Source organism: Mus caroli, unplaced genomic scaffold (assembly GCF_978045245.1).
Source record: "Mus caroli unplaced genomic scaffold, Mus_caroli_1 scaffold_15, whole genome shotgun sequence".
In the NCBI taxonomy this organism is placed as follows: domain Eukaryota; kingdom Metazoa; phylum Chordata; class Mammalia; order Rodentia; family Muridae; genus Mus; species Mus caroli.
The window spans coordinates 26,922,459-26,944,120 of NW_028227270.1; the positions used below are offsets into that span (position 1 = coordinate 26,922,459).

General features: G+C 41.2%; 1 protein-coding gene across 4 annotated transcripts in view; it reads right to left on the reverse strand.

Annotated features, from left to right (window-relative positions):
* Ap3b1 (adaptor related protein complex 3 subunit beta 1) overlaps positions 1 to 21,662 on the reverse strand; it is a 202,746-nt gene that overhangs the window by 100,631 nt on the left and 80,453 nt on the right. For all 4 annotated transcript variants that reach the window (XM_085830906.1, XM_085830907.1, XM_021180280.3 and 1 more), the window contains exons 8-14: positions 20,647 to 20,802; positions 17,241 to 17,338; positions 15,465 to 15,519; positions 15,304 to 15,375; positions 12,938 to 13,000; positions 10,109 to 10,241; positions 5,717 to 5,826 (exon numbers count right to left, since the gene is read on the reverse strand). In XM_085830906.1, the coding sequence (XP_085687032.1) occupies positions 5,717 to 5,826; positions 10,109 to 10,241; positions 12,938 to 13,000; positions 15,304 to 15,375; positions 15,465 to 15,519; positions 17,241 to 17,338; positions 20,647 to 20,802 (687 nt within the window). The remainder of the gene's footprint in view (positions 1 to 5,716; positions 5,827 to 10,108; positions 10,242 to 12,937; positions 13,001 to 15,303; positions 15,376 to 15,464; positions 15,520 to 17,240; positions 17,339 to 20,646; positions 20,803 to 21,662) is intronic.

Here is a 21,662-nt window from a genome sequence, read left to right on the forward strand (position 1 = left end):
GAATGCCCTGAGCAAGTGGTTAAGTGCACTTTTCAAGCCTTCTAAGAGAAGGTACTTGCCACTGCCATTTTAACCCATTAACTAGCCTGCAAAAACAAATGATTCCTCCCCACCACAGTTATAAAAAGACATCTAGAAAGAATTTACAGATCGCTCTGTTCGCAACTCAATTTAAAAGCTATTGTGTTTCAACAACAGCCCACTGCACTGGACAATAATCTAAAGTAAAGCTACAAAATCATCAATTTTATTTATTTAAATTTGCCAAAGGCAGAATCAGTAGATATCTAAACAAGCTGCATACTAACAGCAAGTCAGATCCCAATAGTCTGTATCTGGGCTCTATATGCATTAAAAACTTAGAACTGAATTGTGTGTCAGTGTCAAGGTGCAGTGAAGGGGAACTCATGACACAGCAGTGTCCAGTGAGGCCTCTGGACAAACATGCATGACGTGCCACTCACTATCCTTCCAGAATAACATCTAAGTGCTCTTTCATGACACCTGTAACTCGGAAATATTACACCAAACCCCAGGACAGCAACCCTCAAGCAGTGTGCATGTTACTCTGGAGCAACCTAACTAGAAAGGCAGTTACAAATGAAGGACACACCAAAGGACAGTATGGTCACAACCAGAGCACACAGGATGACTGCTGCAGCCAGTGTTTCTTCAGTGTGGATGAGCTCAGGAAGGAGAACAATGGAAACATTAGTCTTCATATGTCAACTTTGCTACTCCCTAAATAAGCAATGACATCCGTCTTAATATGACAAAATCTATCAATGTTCTGTCCTCTTTAAACTCTGCACACCTAACAGCTAAAGAGTCCCTATATATAATCTGTCACAGAGCTTTTGAAAACTGGCTAATTTCTCAGATGTCCACAAAAACAGTATGCTGCAGGCTCTACCACTAACTCATCAGGACACTGGAGCAAGAGTGGGGCAAAGCAAACAGTTGCCCATGTGTCCCAGCTCATCAGTGGTGGTGCCAGCACTGAAGTGTGAGCTTGAACCTCCAATCCCCCTTGGACCACTGGAAGAGACAAGGGGAGGCAGCAACCTGAAAAAGGGCTGTCCCTAACCCCACACGGATCACACATCACGGTGGAGGGTGACTTCACTTCCATGAGCCTCATTCGTTCCAATGAAGGAATACAGAGCTCTACCCCTGCTGTTTCTACAAGAGCCTGACCACCCAGGGAGGGTGTAGGCTCCCTCCTGCCTGGTCCTACACTAGCCTGGCTCCAATTTCTCATTCCCTTTCATCTCTCCTGGCAAAAAAAGAGGAGGTAGCCAGGGTGGAAGAAGTCTAGCTTTCAGTCCTATTACGGCTCTCCCAGGGAGGTACCAAGCCTCGGTTGCTGGTTTCTCAGGTGTTTTAGGTCCTTGGTGAATACTGTCCTCTGGGTAAGGCTGGCTTCTCCTGAATCTGCTGAGTTTAGACATCACCCTGGATTTTAAAGTACAAATCAGGAAAAGAGGTTGTATTTCAGGATCTGCTCCTAAGCCTTACTTGTTTAGAGAAGCTTCCTGGCTGTTGTTCCCGTAAGAATCTCTCATGATCAGGAGGGAGAGATGTAAGGGCTAACCTCTGTGATTCATTCAGGCTCTGCCTGCTACATTCTCACCAGTTTCTGATGTTTCCTCCTGACCACTGTTAGTGTTCTGTAAGACAGTTGTCTCTGTCAGTTCCCTGTCATGTGACCTGTCAAAGGTGACACCTCACCATCAGCTCCTTTTCTAAAATTCGGGTTCACACAGCACAGCTGCATGAAACCTCCTGATTATTCCAATATGCTTCATGCTTCAGAGTCAGTCTCTTTGCCTCATGAGGAAGGGCTCTGTTTTATTAACTTTTCATAAGCTTGGGTCAAATATGTATTTACTGGATTTTTTTGCAAATCAGAAAACCTTTCACCTAGGATTCTTCTTCTTGGGTCTTTAGGTTGTTTCATTTTGTTCCTTTACAATTTTGTTTTGTTTTCTTTTATATTGGTTTACTTGGCAGGCAGGGTGTGGGGAGGCTGCCACAGTGTACATTCAGAAAGGTCAGAGGTCAGTCTGTAAATGTGAGTTCCTCCTTCCACCCTGAAGGTCTTAGGGATCCAACTCAGGTCATCACAGCAGCTTTGCCACTTCCCTTCTCCAAATTCCTTACATACAGACCCATGCTCTTCACTTCTCATCTCCAACAGTCAGCTCACAAAGCTCGTTATGGCACATAACCAAGTACACATGGAGGTCAGAGGAGGGCGTCAGACCCCTGGAGCTGGAGTACAAGAGGCTGTAAGCTCTGCAACATGGCCCTGGGGTCTGCAGTCAGGTCCTCTGGAGAACAGCAAGTGCCCTTAGCTTCTAATCCATCTTTCCATCTCCTTTTCTGTTTATTTTATGGAAAAACAACATTTATTCTATAAATTCCTTCTTTGATCTAAAAGTATAGCTTTAACAGTGGGGTTTAGCTCAGGAGTAGAAGGCTTGCCTAGCATTGTTAAGGTCTTAGGATCAAGCCCAACACACACATCCATGAACAGGCATGCATAAACATTTTACAAGTGCTTTAATGGTCTGTAAAATTATTTTTAGCTTTATTTAAATTTAAAATTATTTAACTGTCAAATTAAATCTAACTTTATTGAGAGGAAAAATATAAAATCAAAGTTCCCTTTGTACCTAATACATTTTTTGATTCTCTGAAAATATTCACTGGACGTACCCCCTCAAAATGGGCATCACCTATTACAGAGACCGTTAGAGCCATATTTACTAACTCACTGCATTGCTTCCCTTGCCGCGTCTTCATCTCTGTCTACTATATCCACCATCTCATATTCACATACATGTACACACATGAAAACATGGATTAGAGCCCTGCAATGCCCACTTTACCATACCAACTTCATGGCACACTCGGACATGTTCTCTATCGTATGTTTATATTATTGCCATGTTTTTCTACACAAACAGGACTAAGTTTCTTAGTTCCTTTGTGAATTAGCTCTTTTTCACTTTTAATGTTCCTGGTCATAAAAAACGTCTAATTAACATCAAATGTCACTTCCTGTTCACATTTGCTAAATCTCTTTCCCTGCCTTATGCTTTAACCTTTTGCTTGGTTAGGGTTTTTTGATGGCAAATAGCTAACTTCTGGCAAAAAGGGACATCAAAACAAGCTTTACTGTCTACACTTGTGAGGAAGGCATTGCTTGGCTAAGGCACCAACACTTCTGTCCACAGAATGCTGGTGCAATCACTGAATAAACGGTACAAGGACACAGTTGAGTCTCAAAGTTTTTCTTCCAAGAAAGTCTAAGGCTTGCCCCAATGCACCACAGCACCTGATGACAAGCAGGCACATTCTCGTGTGCCACAGCTGCCTCTTCCTTCTGATGGGCATGAACAAGCTCACCAGAATTTTCTGCCCAAGCAGTGTGGGGACAAAGAATTCCATGTTCCTGTTTTTCCCTCACAACTGCATACCTCTCTATCATTATAAATTATAAAAAAAAGTGTAAATTCTCCCTACTAAAACCCACGGTGTCCACCAAAGATACTCTAGTCTCTCCTTGGCCTTTTTAACACAAAATCACTTCATCTCCCTCCACTTTCTGCCATGAGACCTGTAAACCCATCATCTGGCCTCCGTCTCACTCCAATCCATGCGTGTTTCTAAGTCTATTCAACCATAGTTCTCACGCAGATTTTCAACTACGCCCTTCCTTTCAGGAGTTCTGCTGTACTGCTTTGCTGTTTACATGTAATTATGTATGGGAAGTACATAGACTTTTCTCTGTGTGTAGTCCCAAACTATCCCCATCTGGACCCCCCCCCCCATCAGCTGTTCAGCCATGGTCCTCACTAGACCTAGACCACATCCTAGTCAATGAAATAGTGGACACCCCAATCAAGTTGCATGGCAGTGGCATGTCATTATAGTCACGTCTCTCTGAAGCTGAGACATTCCTGAGGTTTTTCTGTTTGCTTTGATTTTGTATTCTGACACGAGGTCTCACTACATAACCCTGGCTGGCCTGAAACTCACTATGATTACCAGGTTGGCCTTGAACTCTCAGAGAAGCCTCCTAAGTGTTGGGATTAAAGGTGAGTGTTGGCCACACCAGCAGCACCTGAGTTTTTCTTCGTGACTGACTTCATAGACACCTGGGAGGCAGAGCCCAGCCACATTACAAAACAGGCTCAGCATCACTGTGTGTCACACCCTCTGAGTGCTGCTCTCAGTCCCACTGTTCAGTGCATCAGAAGGCACCTGCAGGACAGCATGTTTTCCTTGCTCGTGTTGTTAAGATAGCATGGGCCACACACCACAGTAAGTGGAGAAAGACCAGCTAATACTCAACCCTTTGGAAGTGAGAAGTAGTTTGTGGGGATAGACATTGAGGTCGTGCAAATACTCTGACACTGCTGGAGTTTTCACCACTAGTGTGTAGTGTGTCTCCCCTGAGTCGGCGTCCCAGGGGCTGGCAGACAGTGGCACCTAATCCTATCATTCATTGGTTGCTGTGGAGTTGTACGGAAGTTTCTGCTGAGCTCCTACTCAGCTGCTCAATTGCTCACGCCTGCATGCATTGCAGGGTAGAGGAGACAGCCACAAAGCCATAAATGACTTCTTCCTTCCACTGTCTTTAACTTTGTTGCTCCTCCCTCTTAAGCTGGGCTCTTGTGGGGGTTTCTCTTTTGCCTTCTTTAAATATGACTCTATCATTCTATAAATACATTTGTACATGTTTTTCCTTTGTCCCGACACGATGGTCCAAGTTCACATTGTTCTTTATTGCTTTAACCTAGCTCTGAAATCAGTCATTTCTGTAAGGAAACCAGCTTGCTTGAAGAAAGAGTGGTACTTAAAGACCAGCAGAGGGACTGGCGAAGGGTCAGTGGCAAAGGCACTCACTGCTGAGCCTGAGGAGGAGGCTCTGTCCCAGAGCCAAGCGGTGGAAGGAAGGAACAGACTCCAGTGACCTGCCCTCTGACCTCCATACAGGGCCGTGGCACACTTTCCCACATGCAAAAATATAATCGATGGAGTAGGTTATTTTTATTAAAAAAAAAAAAAAAAAAAAGCTTGAAAGCATGCAAGTGAAAGAATTCCAAAGCAAGGTCACATACTACGAGTCTGTTTATATAAAATATCAAGAAAAACACAGAGCCATAGAAACAAGAAGAAGTACGTTAGTGGTAGTGAGGGGAGGCTGAGGCTTTAAGTATGGGATTCCTATCTAAGAGGAATGAAAATATTTGCACCCCTTCATGAGCACACAAATCCTACTGAATAATGCATTTTAAAATGAAAACTTGTTGGCATTAAAGTAATCTCAATAATAACAGAAGACCTCAGGTGTCTTGTGTGCTTACTGAGAAGGGCGTTATTGTTTCTAGGGTCTCTCAAAGGAGAGAAACATGTTCTGCACATCTCACACATGACACGTAACTCAAGCACATGCATGTACTAATTTAATCTCTCTCTAGCTGCTCCTAAACCCCACCAAGATGGGGCCACTTCCCCTCAGCCCAGTGCTGGGCTCATGATCCCCTTCCCTTCTGCAGGTCTGTAATTCAGCCTTAACAAAATGCAAATCTAAGCCAGAACTTAAACCAGGCATCACATCTCTCTTAACCACTATGCTCTGGGATAACCATTTAAGGAAAGTATACTGTACTGAACAAAGGCAGCAGAATGCAGGGATACTCACAGTGATACTGTCCAAGAGCTTGGCCATATGTTTGATAATTTCACCATGCTGTGCAGGCTGCATTTGCAACAATTTCTTTATAACAACCACACTTTCAGCAACAACTATTTCTGAAAGACAAAGAAAGAGATTACCATATTAAATACGTATAATCAATTCAATTGCAATCTGTCTGGTAGAATGCAAATTTCAATGAGCAAAACATCCTCGATGCTTAAATACATGAAAACCTAAATCATGAGCATATTCTTCAGGGTTTGCAGTGAATGTGTCTTATGCAAAATTCACCTTAATCTCTGTCCTCTGCAGCTGTGTCTTAGCTTCTAGAATACCTCTCACCTCTGCAACCAAAGTGGCAGTATGTCCTATAGTGGATGTTACTTTTGCCTTTAGCCAGAGCTTTTTATAATCAAACACCTCCCATCTAAACATTTTCCACACTGAGTAGGGGAGAAGAGAGGAATGACAACCACACCAAACCCTGCGAAACTGATGCATCCAGAAACACCAGCAGCAACAACCAGGAGTAACAGGGATGGAATCGCCATAAAAACAGCATTCACCTCAGTGCCAAATGAGTGACCATGAGCTGATCGCTTCCACGTGTGCTGTAAACCCATCTACCTACTCGCCCGACTTGGTACCCTCAGAGGGCTCTGCATGCAGATGCATTAGCCAGGCTGCCTTGTGGCTTCTCAGAGCCAATAGGGGTCAGAGGCAATCTTATCCTGTGCTCTAATCCCGCCTATACCTTGTTCATAGCTTTCAGTGATTCTCTTTAATTACCCCTGTTAAGTGTGCCACCTGTTTCTCAAAGGAACTTCATTAAATACAATTGCTCTGTAAGTGAGTAAGAAGTTGATTCACAAGCTGGGATTTGGATATGGAGTTTTCGTAAGGAGTGGCTGCAGCAGTCTCGTCTCCTTTGTGGTAGCACCAGCGGGGACACGGCATCCTGGTATCTGAGCATCTGACCTTACAGAATAGCTCTACCATGAGCTATTGTTTTTGTGTGCACGTGTGTTGATGTAGAACTGTGACTGTCTGGAGGTGTGCTATGCATGCATGGTGCATACTTGCAGAGAGCAGAAGCCAAGACTGAGTGGACTTCTTGGTCATTTTCCGCACTGTTTGAGATAGGGCCTGTTACTGAACTCACTGAGCCAACACTGTCCAGCCAGTAAGCCTCAGGGATCCTTCCAACATCACTCCCGCACTGGAGCACAGACACAGGCCATCTTGCCCTACCTTTATGGGAGATGGGATCTGAACTCAAAGTCTCCTTGTATGGCAAGTACTTACTGACTGAGGAATTTCCCCAGGCCGTATAAACTATTATTAATGTCACAGATGCCCCCCAAAAGAGTACATCCTGTCTTTATGTAAACTTCGATTTTAAAAACATTAAGAGCATCAGAGACATTAGACAATCCCCTAGCACACACTTCAAAGATTTAATACTACACAAAATGTCACAATTTGTACTGTTAAATTTTTCTTTGAAATATATTACCCCTTAAGAATATAAATAAAATTATTCACGAGTAAATATATATGCATATATATTAGGGAATTAATATTTAATATTAAGGCTTTAGTTTACAAAAAAAAACCCTTTATTTTCACTTTTCTCTTAAGACTTTAAAGATGAATGAGGAAGCAGAGTAGAATTGTATGATTTTGTCCAGGAGTCACGCTAAGCACCTTTGAACTCTAGAATATTCTGTAACTATAAGCAAATGCTACTTGTGTTCTAGGCCTTTTCAAGTTTCCCTCCTGTCCTCAGCAAAACACAATCACACTACACCTGCTCCTGTCCACTGTTCCTCTCACTTACAGGTAAGGAATCAGTAGAGGCAGGCTGGCTAACTACCCAAGCGAGCAGTAACATCCAAGCAGGCAGTCTGGTTTTACATAGACACAAATAACCAGCAATCGAGAAAGGAGTAGATGGGAAAACTAAAACATATTTATTTTATTTTACTGGTGCTTCCATCAGACTGTGAGTGCCATAAAGGCACAGACTTTCACAAGCTAAATGAATATCTTATTAATCTACTCAACATTTATTAAATATCTCTACAGATTCAAATTCTCACTAAATGCTTACTGAGTTATAAAAAACTAAACAAAAATGAAAACTAATCCTCTATCTAATTCCTTTACATTATAGTAGGTGCCAACAAGGTTATTCAGACAAACAAATTCCGTTAATGCGTTACCTAAAATAAACTACCACAGGCAATTAAATTATCCTAAGTCAATTGAAATGTGAATTTCTCAAACTGAAGAACCTTAAGAAATCTGTTTTTCAAATTAATCTTTCACACCGATAATGGGCTATTTTATGGCAAGCCAAGTCTGCTTTGAAAGATTCTTTGAAATCAAAGAAAATAAACTTTTAAAAAATAAGCAGTATGTGGCAGAAATAATTACTTTAAAATTAATATAAATATTTCTCATCAGAAAAAAGGACCAAAAAATAGGTGGGTAGACATTTGTGCTATGCTTTGTATTTAAAAAGACTGTCAGTACATTCCTATCTGTCATTGGTATTGTTAATATCACAACTATAGTTACAATAAATTATTCAGTTTTTATGTGTAAAAAAAAAAAGGCTGTCATGTTCTCACTAGTCTCTGATAGTTTTTTTTATACGAAGAGATCTTAAATCAACTATTACATTAGCAAACCTTATGCGACCAAAATTATCAAAGACACATAAAAATGAAAAGTCATACTTAAAACTATGACTCAAAACAGAGACAAAAGATGTTACTGTTCTAAGTGAACCAGACACCATGGGCGCCATTTATCATGCTATCGTTTCTTTCTTTTTTTTTATTTTATTAGATATTTTCTTTATTTACATTTCAAATGTTATCCCAAAAGTTCCCTATACCCTTCCCCTGCCCCACTTCCCTACCCACCGACTCCCACTTCTTGGCCCTGGCGTTTCCCCTGTACTGGGGCATATAAAGTTTGCAAGAGCAAGGGGTCTCTTTCCCAATGATGGCCGACTAGGCCATCTTCTGATACATATGCAGCTAAAGACACGAGCTCTGGGGGTACTGGTTAGTTCATATTGTTGTTCCACCTATAGGTTGCAGACCCCTTCAGCTCCTTGGGTACTTTCTCTAGCTCCTCCATTGGGGGCCCTGTGCTGAAGGGATCCTGATATAGATGTCTCGTGTGAGGCTATGCCAGTGCCTGGCAAATACAGAAGTGGATGCTCACAGTCACCTATACGATGAAACACATGCTACCCTTTCTTATTTACCTGCACAAGTAAATATTTTAGAAATTTCTTTCCTTTTTAATTTGGAAGAATTTGCGTTTTAACATCTACATAGGAAGATATTCTAGCAAATCAAAAGTTTGTAGGTGAAACTATGTGATTTCATGCATGCTCACATACACAGATCAGTGTTACCCAGGAATTAATTTTGTTTTACTATTTGCTTGGTTTCAGTTTATCATGGGCTCTCCATTGGAAGAACTTACCACAGCATAGCAATTTCTAGAAATACCTCCACATGGGGATCTATGGCATTCTACAGATAAAGTAATCATTGTAGTAAAAAGTTATTCTTCAAGTAAAATGTAAGACATAATCAACTTTTGTTAAATTTGGCTTCATGGGTGCTTTCTAATGCATATCTGTACTACACATAATGTAGTTTATATTACAAAGTCAATAATTAATTTCAACAATTTTATGCAGCTTTTGCATTTTCTAAGCAAGCATACATTTTAATCCACTGTACAACTATAATAAAATCTTCTAAATGTGAGAAGTTAACTTGTTTTTCTTTAAATGGTTCATCTTATTTGCAAACCATGCACTGGCACTTCAGTACAGAGCACAGCAACACTCAAGACAATACATTTTGCTATCCTGTTTCTGAAAACAAATAATTAGGGTACACATGAACCTCTGGCACAATGATGGCTAAGTGTAGCTCGCCTTCAGTGAGAAGGCACTGGGTACACTTCTGGAAGGCTGAAAGGCTGAGGGTCCAGTCACTGTGCCAAGCTGTAAAGTCATTTGCCTGCTTCTAGCACCCTCTGCAGGCGAACCACTGTCATACCCGACTTCCATGCATGACTAAGAAACAGTCACAGAGAACCTTTGCAGAAAGGGTATAAAGCAGTGCTTAGTGAATGAGTAAGATAAATTGTCTTAATGGGAGCAAAACAAAATCTATTAATTATCTCGTTTATTTTTTGAAATATATTTTCCTGCAAATCAAGAATAAAGCTGCTACTTACTGAGAAAATACTGATATATAGAAAAACCCCAAAAGATAATATAAAAGATTACAGCCATAGGACTTACTAAGAATATACAATTATAAACTATATAAAAATAAAGTGAACCTATGAACTCACCATCCCTGTTGGACAGCAGGCAGACCAGGCCGTTGAGGCATGTGTCGGTGACCTCGGTGATGCTGGTTGCACATCTGCCTATGGTCTGAATAGTGGCTGCTGCAAACTCTTTGTCCTGGCTTCTCACATAGGTCTAAAAACAGTTTGATTAGTTTCAATATTGGTGCTATCAAGTGAATCGAAGCCCATTTTTATAACTTTGTCAGGACAAATAATTCAGAATTCTTTTAAGCCTAACAGGGGCCCCAATGATTGCTTAACGTCTTTCATCGCTTATAATTTAATGTCCCTTTGGCAAAGGGACATTTTCAAGCCAGGGTCATTCACTGCAGCGAGTAGCTCAAGGCTCCAAAGCAGACAGTGGCGAGCATCACCCCAAAACAGCAATTTGCTCAAGAGCCAGGGTGAAAGATGCTGAGAACATGCTCTGGGAAGGTTTCAGTTCATTTACCCAGCGGTGCCCGTGAGCCCACGGAGAGAAGGGGCCACCTTTCCAGACACTAAACCTAAAGTTCAGAGAAAAGGAAAACAGGAGCAATGTGCTAGTGATGGCAACCCGGCACGGAGGGTGGGGGTCTGTGAGGGTCCAACAGCTCCGTGAGTTCTAGCTCACTCAGCTACGCACCTTAAATATACAGTGTGCATACATAGTAACATAAACTTAAAATAGATCTGACAAAGGAAGTTAAAAGGTCTTTCCTGACAACCTTACATATTTTGTGACTTTTTTTTACAACTTTTCTAATATAAAACCAAAGCTTTTATAGTTTTCAAAAAAGATTCCTAACCTCAAATTCTTAATATGCAATACAAAATTAACTCTATGGCTATCTATGACAAATATGCATTAAAACAGTTATCTAAATAAGAAATCAAAGAAAAAAAACACAAGAAATGTAAACAATATAGGAATTTAATGCAAAGTCTCAGGGAGATGGCGAAATGTTGAAGAAACAAGTGGAGCTTTCTAGTTCCATGCAAAGAAAAATCAAAGTGGCTTAAAACTGCTCCTAAACAGGGAATTTAATTGCTATAATAAAAAAGAAGGCATCTGAGTTGTTCAGGAAGCCTATGTTACTCACAAGGCTATTACAAACAAATTATAAATAAGTATAAAGAAAATACATAAACAGAAATGTTATACTAAATTAGACAGTGCTAAGAATGAACACACAAAGTCAAACGTTCTGCTGAGAAGTCCTTACACAACACACTCCCAGGAAATGAAATACACAGATGAACAAAACCTGCAGAGGCTCACAGACCACTCCAGAGAGCACAAAGCCTGCCTCCTGCTGTCCTCGGGTGCTAGACATGTGCGGAAAGATGACATGATTACACAAGATGAGGGAATGGGGACACAGGAAAGAGCAACAGGGTGAAATCAGATTATATGAGTGACGTAAAGTTAAAACCCCAACGTCAATCTCTGGCCTAAGACACGAGATGAGAAGCCCAATTTTGTGGTCTGCCCACAAAGAGACGGCTTTACAGTATTCTAATTTTATCATGAATATTTCTAGAAAAATGTAAACGGGATGGAAATTCAGGAACCCAGGTGAGAACAAAGGTATCTCGGGCATGCAGCTACATTCTAATAGTCCTGAAGCGTGTGAGTGTGTGTCTGTGTGTGTGTCTATGTGTGTGTCTCTGTGTGTGGTGTGTGTCTGTGTGTCTCTGTGTGTGTCTGTGTGTCTCTGTGTGTGTGTGTTGTGTGTGTGTGTGTAGTTAAAAACAGTGGTTCTCAACATATTTACATTATGATCCATACAGCAGCAGGATTCATGAAGTAGCAACAAAAATAATGTTATGACCAGGGGTCACCACAACATGAGGAACTGTATAAAAGGGTTGCAGCATTAGGAAGGCTGAGAACCACTGACTAAAAGAAAACATGGCATTCATATAGAGGTAAGGAGAAATTCTGTGTGGGCTGATGAAGAAGCTAACAGGACCTCCAGAGCTGCTGGATAGGGCGTGGTTTTCTGCTGCTGCGCTTTTTCCCACAATGGCTTCACCGTTGATCCGCCCATCATAAAGTGCACAAACCCAAATAATCTAATCCAAGTAGGTTCTCTCCTTCCACCATGGGGTCCTCGAGATTGAACTCCAGTTGGCTGGCTCGGTGGCAGCACCTTCACCAGGAGGTGAAGTCACCACTTCCCACACAACTGGTTTTTTTTTTTAATATTTATTTATTTATTTATTTATTTATTTATTTATTTATTTATTTATTTATTATATGTAAGTACACTGTAGCTGTCTTCAGACACTCCAGAAGAGAGCATCAGATTTTGTTACGGATGGTTGTGAGCCATGTGGTTGCTGGGATTTGAACTCAGGACCTTTGAAAGAGCAGTCGGTGCTCTTAACTGCTGAGCCATCTCACCAGCCCCCCCACCCCCACCCCGCCACACACACACACACAACTGTTTTTAAGTGATCCAACAATATAGCTTAAGTTAAACTAGAGACAGGCCAATCAAACAGGGCAACGAGGTAGCAAACTATGTGTTTTCACAGACACAGAAAGTGCTTTTGGAGCACAGAAAGGACCAATGTGGATAGAAAACAGAATTTTGAGCCAAATAATAAGCCAGTCTCTCCAGTGCTATGGAAACAGAGAAAGAAACGCAAGGCTGTTCTGTTTACCTTAAGTCTCTATTTGTAGTTAATGTTTATTCTCAAGGACAGAAAACCTTCCTAGCGGCTGATCTTTTCCTAAATCGCTTCTATTTGTGCAACTGTGTATTTCTAGACTGAGTAGGAGGCGTATTTAACTTAAGATTGAACATATTTTAGAAATTATAATTAGCATTGTATGCAAACCTGAAATTCTCGAAGAAGAGTTGATATGTTGGCTTCATTTGCCAAGTTTGTCAAAATTTCAAGCTACAGTAGAAAAAAAAAAAGAGAAAGTAAACATTTTAAAACACAAAAAGGTGAATTTAATAGAGGATAAACATCTAATTAAAAGTTGAGTCTTTAAAAAGAAAGTCACTGTCATATGGGACTCTGTACCCTTGAAGTGATCTTACTTTGTTTCCTTAAGTCTACAGAGACTAGATAATTACACCGTTCTTAAAAAAATAATTAGGAAATAAATCCCACATCTTCACTAATTGTCTTAATTTTACAATTTATATCTAATTAACCTAAACAATTTGTTAGCTCAACTTGTATTTTTTATTAATAAAGTTAGAAAACAATATGTTCTTCATGTAGTACTTCTGTTTTCCAGATAACAATTAATTTTCTTGATTGGCTACCTTATTTCCTACCTACCCAGATGCTTAGATAATTTTAATCTCTATTCCTAGATTTATAAATGTAAGAAGAAATGTGAAATTAAAAGTCTACACCCACTGAGGTTGTTAGAAATATGTTTTACCCACAGAAAAGATTTAATTATTCTGAAGGTAGGCACAAACAGATGATACCAACAGGAAACTAATTCAAGATGCCTATCAGCACATTCATATCAGGTACTACATTAACAGTAAATGCTATAAACACTCTAATTAAAAGGCAGAGACTACAGAAAAAAATACTTTATATCTTCTGTGTATAGTTCACTTATTTTCTGTATCTGCTGGGAAACTGTTCTCTAAGAATATGACTTGACTATTCATTTTATTTTGATAATACTATTGAGACAACAATTTTTAAGTGCGGGGAAGAGATAAGGTTTCGTGTATCCCAGGTAGGCTTCACATTACCATGTAACTAATGACCTGATCTTATTGACACTCCCTCTGAAGTCTGGCATTACAGACCTCCAGTACCACATGGGGTGTGGTAAAATATTTTTCAAATTTAAAAACTGTATTCATTTTTGGCAGTACAGGGAACTACCCTAGGTCTCTGAGCATGCTAACCAAGCACCTTGCCACTGAAACACATTATACAAGTCTTTGTTTGTACATCTTTTAAAAAATAATCTCAACTCTAACTGTATATTACACAGAACTGTTTTTCACTAAAACACATAGGATAGAGCTGCCAAGCTGATGCAAAATCATCCCCAAATACTGCTGCCCGCAGGCTTGGGAGATGGAGCAGAACCAGAACAGGAACTGAGCAGCACAGTTCTGCTTCCACACAACTGCTGTATATGTTTATGTTTCACTAACCACCTCAACAGTAGGTAAGGGCAAAGATTCAACTCAGTATCAAATACAGCCGTTAATCACTCCCTTGACTGAAAATCACCCTGTCCTTTGGCTAACATTAGTGACCTGAAATGTTTCATAATTATAAAGTAGGAGTTTGTTTGTTGTTGATGTTAAAAATATCATTGTGTTCAACTTTCTTATAATAAACCCAGTATCCATGTGAATGACATTGTCTCAATATTTAAAGAGTGCCTCGTCTTTCTCAGTTAGTAAGGTCTCTTTACATAGACAGCACACAGTGTAGAGAAATGGCCAATGCCTGAGTAAATGCCACACTGTCTCAGCATCGTGCTCTGGAGCCCTCACTGCACACTCCGTCAGAGGGCTTTCATATTCTGTGGTGGCAAACTGTTTAGTCCACTCTCAGCCCTTCAAAACAGAACACACACCCTACCAACCACAAAAACATTCACAGAAAGCTATTTGAAATCCTTCCACATAATCATTTTTTCACAAATCTCCCATCAAATCAACTCCACTTTTTTTAATTATAGGACTTAATTCAAATCTCCACTGTCTATTTAAAGCACAAAGCCTAAATGTATATGCCTGTCTCTTTCAGCAAGTTAAATTATCCGCATTACAGGTAACTTAACACATCTGAAAGCTGTGTTATAACCAACACATAATAATACAGGATGCAAAGTATAAAGGACAATTTTCAAATACATTTTTTTTTAAAAAAAGAAAAGAGACCCAATTTTTTTTTTTTTGGTTTTCGAGACAGGGTTTCTCTGTGTAGCCTTGACTGTCCTGGAATTCACTCTGTAGACCAGGCTGGCCTCAAACTCAGAAATCCGCCTGTCTCTGCCTCCCGAATGCTAGAATTAAAGGCGTGCGCCACCACTGCCCAGCAAGAGACTCCAATTCATGGAGCTAGAGAAATAGCTCAGTTGGTAAAAACAAGGATGTAACTTGATCCCTAGCCACATAAAGACCATAGTTTACAGATGCTAGAAGCTACTCCAGTAGCTCTTCAAAGTACACTGGCCCTATGGAGCCTGCATGAAGCACACCGACCTTCAGTGTTTTGATCATAGTTGGATCAGTGGATCTGACATAGAAACTCTTCAGGTAAGGTTCAAACATGCCCTGGGTGAACAAAAAGCAAGGTGTAAGTACATTCACCACATCAATGTGCTCATTTGCCTCTTTGAGTTAAATGCTCACAATATACATACCTTTCTCTCAATTGACATAGTTGCAATATTTTGCAATACAATATACTGCACCTCCCTAGAAGTTAAAAGAAATTTCAGTACATATAGCCAATGAAGCATCTTTGAGAAAACAACACAGTTAAAAAGAATTTGTATGAAAACTCAGTGTAAAGAAAATTCTTAAATACAATACTCAAAGATTTTGGTAAATCAGAGGTCTCTGTATCTTCTTTCCAACCCATTTTTACTGTAAAATACTAAAAACCTGTGTGTGGTGTATCATGAGATAAAGTACAACTAGCTTTATAATACTGTACCTCAAAAGGCAAGAGCAGTAGTGCTGCTCTGCACACATGCAGGGAAAAGGGTAGTCTTAGGGTTAATGTGGGAAATGTCATCCCAGGGCAAACGAAATTCTTATCAGAAAGCTCAGAGTAAATTTTCAATCGTAAATCAGAATGAAGGCCTGGTTAAAACCAGTCATGTTATCCCCGAATGCTAATATCTAATAAAGGATGAATCTGATACTAGGGTCACATTAATCTGAGTAAGACCCTTATATCAAAGAAGCATTCCAGATCGTTCTAGTAGCACTTGAACTTCCCACTGAGGAGAAATACTGCTAACAAAGAATGGTCAGAGACAAAGGAGTGTGGCACTAATGAAACTGCTTCTGACTTGATCCTCAAACTGCAGCAGGTGATCAAGGGCTCAGACTGTGGACCAAGGAGTTAGTAACAAAGATAAGCTTGAGCCTTCCCACCCCAGCCAGCGCAAGGAGGCACTCAGTGAGAGAAGACGAGCTAGCCAAGCAGCCCGAACTGTAAAATGGCTAGGGTACACTGACCAGCAGAACAATGATAGAGATCTAATGCTAAATTTGAAACAACTCATGGTGGCAACTCTAAGTTTTTTCAAACTGCTGATCTGAACTACTGAATTATATGGAGGAGATTTTAAAAAGGTGGCCACATCTACCTATCCATACATGAGACAGGGTTTTTTTTTAAAGGAAGTAGTTATTCCTAGTAGCTACTCTTGGTATGGTTTAGCAGATGGAAGGGCTTGCTGTGCAAACATGAAGACCCAAGTCCAAAACCCCAGCACCTGTGTAAAAAGCTGGGCATAACCACATGTGAGCCTATAACTCCACTGCTGTAAAGGGTAAGATGGGAGCCCCCTGGGGCTGGCTACCACCAGCCTACCAAGTGCAGTAAGACACCTTGGTCTCAAGAGAATCTGGCATAAAATTACATCACAGTAGAATGCCAGTCATCCTCCTCTGGTCTCCATATTCCCCAGAGACACACACTTGCGCATAAAACACAAACACACACCCACACACATGCATGCACGCACACACACATGCACACACACTCGCACAGAAGAAACTGGTAATTGAACACTCCGATTCTGAATGAAGAAGGGCTCTGCACAGATGACATCACGTGGCCTCTGCACTGTCCCATGGTCAGCTCTAACACACTGAGCACAGGCTGAGGACACATCAGTCAGGTTTTCAGTGATTCCAGAACACTTCAAAACAGCAAGACTGACAGTCACACACAGAAAAGTGAGGTGTATGCTCTGTCGCCACCTACTTTAATATCTCTGGACTAGAAGCTAAAAACTTCTTTTTTTTTATTAAGATTGAGATCATTTTATAATAACCCATTAAGTATGAGATCTTACTTATGAAATAGTCAACTATATTTCTCCAACTGGGAGACGGATTACACTGTTCCAACCCCACTTCTGAGAGCACAGAGGGAGACGCACAGGCAAACCATGACCTACCTATTGCTGCGCAGTAAGCGCACCAGTGATTTAGAAATGACACCAGCCTCCGACTTGGGTGAGATGTGCCAATACAGCTGAGCGACAGCCATAACCACCTGGAAGAAGGGTCACAAGAGGCACAATGAGCATCTAAGTAGCAGTGCCAAATACATGCTCGTTCGCTGCTCATTTGAGAACACACTGTAGTCTTTGTAGTGGGGTGAAGCTGTTTTCTCCAAAACACTTCCTACCTTGACAAAGTGCTTGCGTTTGAAAGAGAACAGAAGTTAGCTAGTGTCATTAAGGTTAGCTAGTGTCATTAAGGATGTTCACCTTGAGCAGAAGCAGAAGGGTGCCCAACAAAGGAAGGGGGGAGGGGAGAAAGGGAAGGAGAGGGGAGAAAGGGAAGGAGAGGGGAGGGAGGGAGCAGGAAGTGAGTGATTCATTTGTAAACCAAGAAATGCAAGGACCTTGCCCAAGCGCCTTCAGATAAAGAAAGAGACAGCTTCTTGTATCCACATGGAGAGTGTGGAGAGGGACTCAGCCTATTTACACCTGACTTCAGTCTTCCGGTTTCCAGGAACGTAATGAACTCCTATCCTTCTCATCCACCTAGACTGTGGCAATTTGTAGTGACAGGAAACTAGCATATCCTGAGAAAAGAAAATGCCATTACACCAACTGCGGACCTTTACAGCAGCCCTGGGCCTGGGCCGGCAACTGTGCGCTGTCCATCTGGGTGCTGGAGTTCTAAAGGGCACGAGCTCTAAGCTACACAGACACTGTTGGGGAGCAACAAGCAATCTGAAATAAAGGAAAATGATTTACAGTGTAGCAAGAACAAGGCCTTTGCAGGGCTCTGACTTTTTAAGATGCACAGCTTTAAAGCCAGTCTTAAAATAGGCCAGAGCCAGGGCAAGGGTAGCAGAACTTTTCTCAAAATAAAGCAAGTCTGTGCTTTCTTCAAAACACGCTTCTCCATTTAGGTTCACACAGGGATTCCTCACCACCAAGTATCCAATTCAGCGTGTGCCAACAGAGACACAGCAACGAAAACAACGAAAACAGCCCAGAAGAGAAATACAAGTTAACTTCTACACAGTCCACCAAGTTCAAAGAGGTAAGCAAGAGTTTCAGGCATGCCTAGATAGCATACCACACCTCAAGGTGGTTGAGCTAAGGACATTCATCATAAGCTAAAAATCACAATAAAAAAAAAAAAAAAAGCAACAGTCTAGGGGTCCTAAATGTACTCTTCTTCGTAATACGTAAAAAAATATAATAATAAAGTTGGCTTTACGGCCTTCAAACAGAGCCTGAAAATTCTAGAACAACAGTACTTCATCACCTCATCTGTTCCATAAACAAGACATCCAAACCCATATGCAAGAACTGAAACTGTATTTTCTATGTGTATCAAGACACAGATTTTACTTGGTATGGCATCTTTTGAATATATTAGTCACAGCACTCTCAAATTCAAAAGAATAAAACAACCTTCCTTTTGCCCCATTATCTATAAATAAATAAATAACATAATTTAAGATTTCTTCAACACCACATCTGAAACCTGAGAGCCAATCTGTAAAAAGTCCCGAGAGAGACTCTGACAACTGCAAAATCCAGGCGCAATGCCCAGACCTTCTCCAGTACCCACGCTCACGACGACCGCATCCTACACCACACACTCTTTTGAACCATGCATGTCCTAGACTGCTAGTGGCTGCAGCCTCAGAGCCGTCTGCTCCTGCTTCTGAATGCAGTCACAACACTGGCCCATCAGCTTTCTGAAACAAATTCCCATAATCACCTTTGAAATGTAAGAACAAGGTTTTGCTTGCTTGCTTGCTTGCTTGTTTTAAGCTAGGGTCTCAGTTTCAATGGGCCTGAAACTCTAGTCCAGCACAGATCCCCCTGCCTCTACATCCTAAGAGCTGGAATTAAAGGTATGAGCCACACACCTGGCAAATACAGAATTAATTAAAAAGGGTCTGTTTGTTTTAATCTTTCATAATCCTCCAGAAGCCAGGTCTCATTTAAATGTATACAAAGCAAAGGAATGCAATGTGCTCAAAACCATGGCAGCCTGATGATGCACTAGCAAGTAAGGAGGGACCCCAAAGATGCGCAGAAATAACAAAGTACCCCAGGATTCAACCCTGCCATTGTCAGCAAGGATCTGAATCTCAAAACCAACTTCCAAGATGAACTGAAGCTGACGGTGAGTAAACAGTCAGCAAGCAACAGCTACTCCGCAGACTGGGGCATCCAAACATCAGCGTATGGTCAACAGTATCAATGAATCCATGATTTACTATGACGGGGCTTTTGAATAATGATTTAGAAATGACACTACTAATAGTAAGATTTTATAACCCTGCTAATTGCTAAGATATATAAACTAATGGCCAAATTCTCAAAACAGTATTATAGAAAAGAAGTAGTCAGTGAAGTTCCTCATATTTGAAGTTTAACCTCTAACCTCTGCGGGTGTACAGATATGCACCATAAACACACACAGAACATCTATACACATAAAATTAAACGACTAAATCTTAAAGCAAAAGCAAAAAAAGAAAAAGCAAGCCCGGAAGGGCACTCTGCAAATGAGAGAGAAAGAGTAGAAATAAGAGAGAAAGTAGAAACAGAAGTGTTTAAACTCTGCGAACCACGAGTCGCCCTGGCTAGTGTCACAGATACTCACTGGCCCCTGTGAATAAAGGCACAAGGCGTCGGGCTGAGTTTTGAGGAGGAGACTGAGAGGTTGGCCTGCATTACTTGGTTTTCCTGGTCTCTGTTTCTTAGTACTTATTTGTCTAAACTTTATGGTTGTTTACAACTAAGATATCAAACAAATAAGCAAAGCCTGAGAAATCCAAACCAAGCTGATTCTTACTGCCTAACAATCCCAATGAAGCTTACTGCCCCGAGGCCTCCGACATGGAAGGCATTCAGCCCGTCACTGAGCCACATTGCCAGCCACTTTTAGTTCTGTTCGCTTTAAGTTACCAGGTAGATTTAACACTGTGGAAAGCCACCATATCTGCTATTCTCAGCTATGATAGCAAGCCTGAGAGACACACCCACATCCTTACATAAGGCCTAATATACACCAATCAATTCAGAAACAAAGTGAGCTCCTGTCTTTGAATGAACCTCTTAACACAGCCAGAAAAAAGCAAACCGAGTATCAAGTCAGGCATTCCCATCAAAGTCTGATGGTTGCATGTCTAGAAACAAAGAAGGCTAAAAAATATTCAGTATGTAGTCTGGGGTCTCCAAAGCTTTACCTCACACCCAACATCCTTCTAGGTGGCCACAAACGTGCCTGCTGTGTGAGCCCTCCACTGACACACTCAGCACTGACACACAGCTTTGGCTTGTTTTTCAATCTGTGAAACAGTTCTTTCAGGCCTCCACATACCGCTGCATTCCTGCTCTGAAGCAACGGCTTGGTATTTCTAATTAAGAGTCTGTGGTCTGGGTCCATGGCATACGACTTCTTCCTGCTGCTCTTCTCCTTCTCCTCCTCCTCCTCAGATTCATAGAAGTTCTTCTCATTGTCTTCCAGACCACCATCCTGAAAGAGAACAATCCAATGCCAGGTAAGACGGATGGCACAGCCAAGACGTGACTCAACCAAAGGGACTTTTCCTTTGAAAAGGTCTACAGTGAGTGGCTGCAAAGACACCTCCATCCAGAACATAAAGGCCTGGGTTCCAGCCCCAGTGCCCACGTAGGACGCAGGGCATGGTGCCACACACTTGTAATCCCAACGCTAGAGAGACACAGACAATCATCCTCCGAGCTTACTGGCCAGCCCTGGAAGACCATCTCAAAAAAGAAAACAACCAGTAGCCGTCCCCTAAGGGATGACACTGAAGGCTGCCTTCTTCGCACACATACACATGCACACTCGCACCCACATACACATGTAAATACTATAATTACAGTAATACCTTACTGCAGAATTCTGCTGTTGGAGCAATTCAAAGCTTTGTATAATCACATGCAAAGGATGGTATTTCCTATTATAATACATAATACTTCTAGTATAGTACATAGCAAATCTCCACAGAGATTCCTGTAGTTGATCAAAGAAAAGAAATGATGATTCTATTAGGCCATATAATGAGAATAGCTGAGGGTTATATGCACAAGCTGCAGTCATTCCAACTAGACCACAAAGCAGAAAGAGGGTGGGTGCTGGAGAGATATGGAAGAGTAGCAGGTCTGGCTGCCAAGAACCAGGCCAGGACCTCAGTAAGCTGAGAGAAAGCCTCGGCTTCAGCTTCGGTGTCCCAGCAAGGCTCCAGGCTTCTGTGTGTAAGTAGACTCTTAGGCCCCCAAACAAACAAACAGAAACAGACACAGAAAAATGCACGTACTTTCAAGTACAATTTATAGGTGACATTTTTTACCAAGAAACATACAGTACCT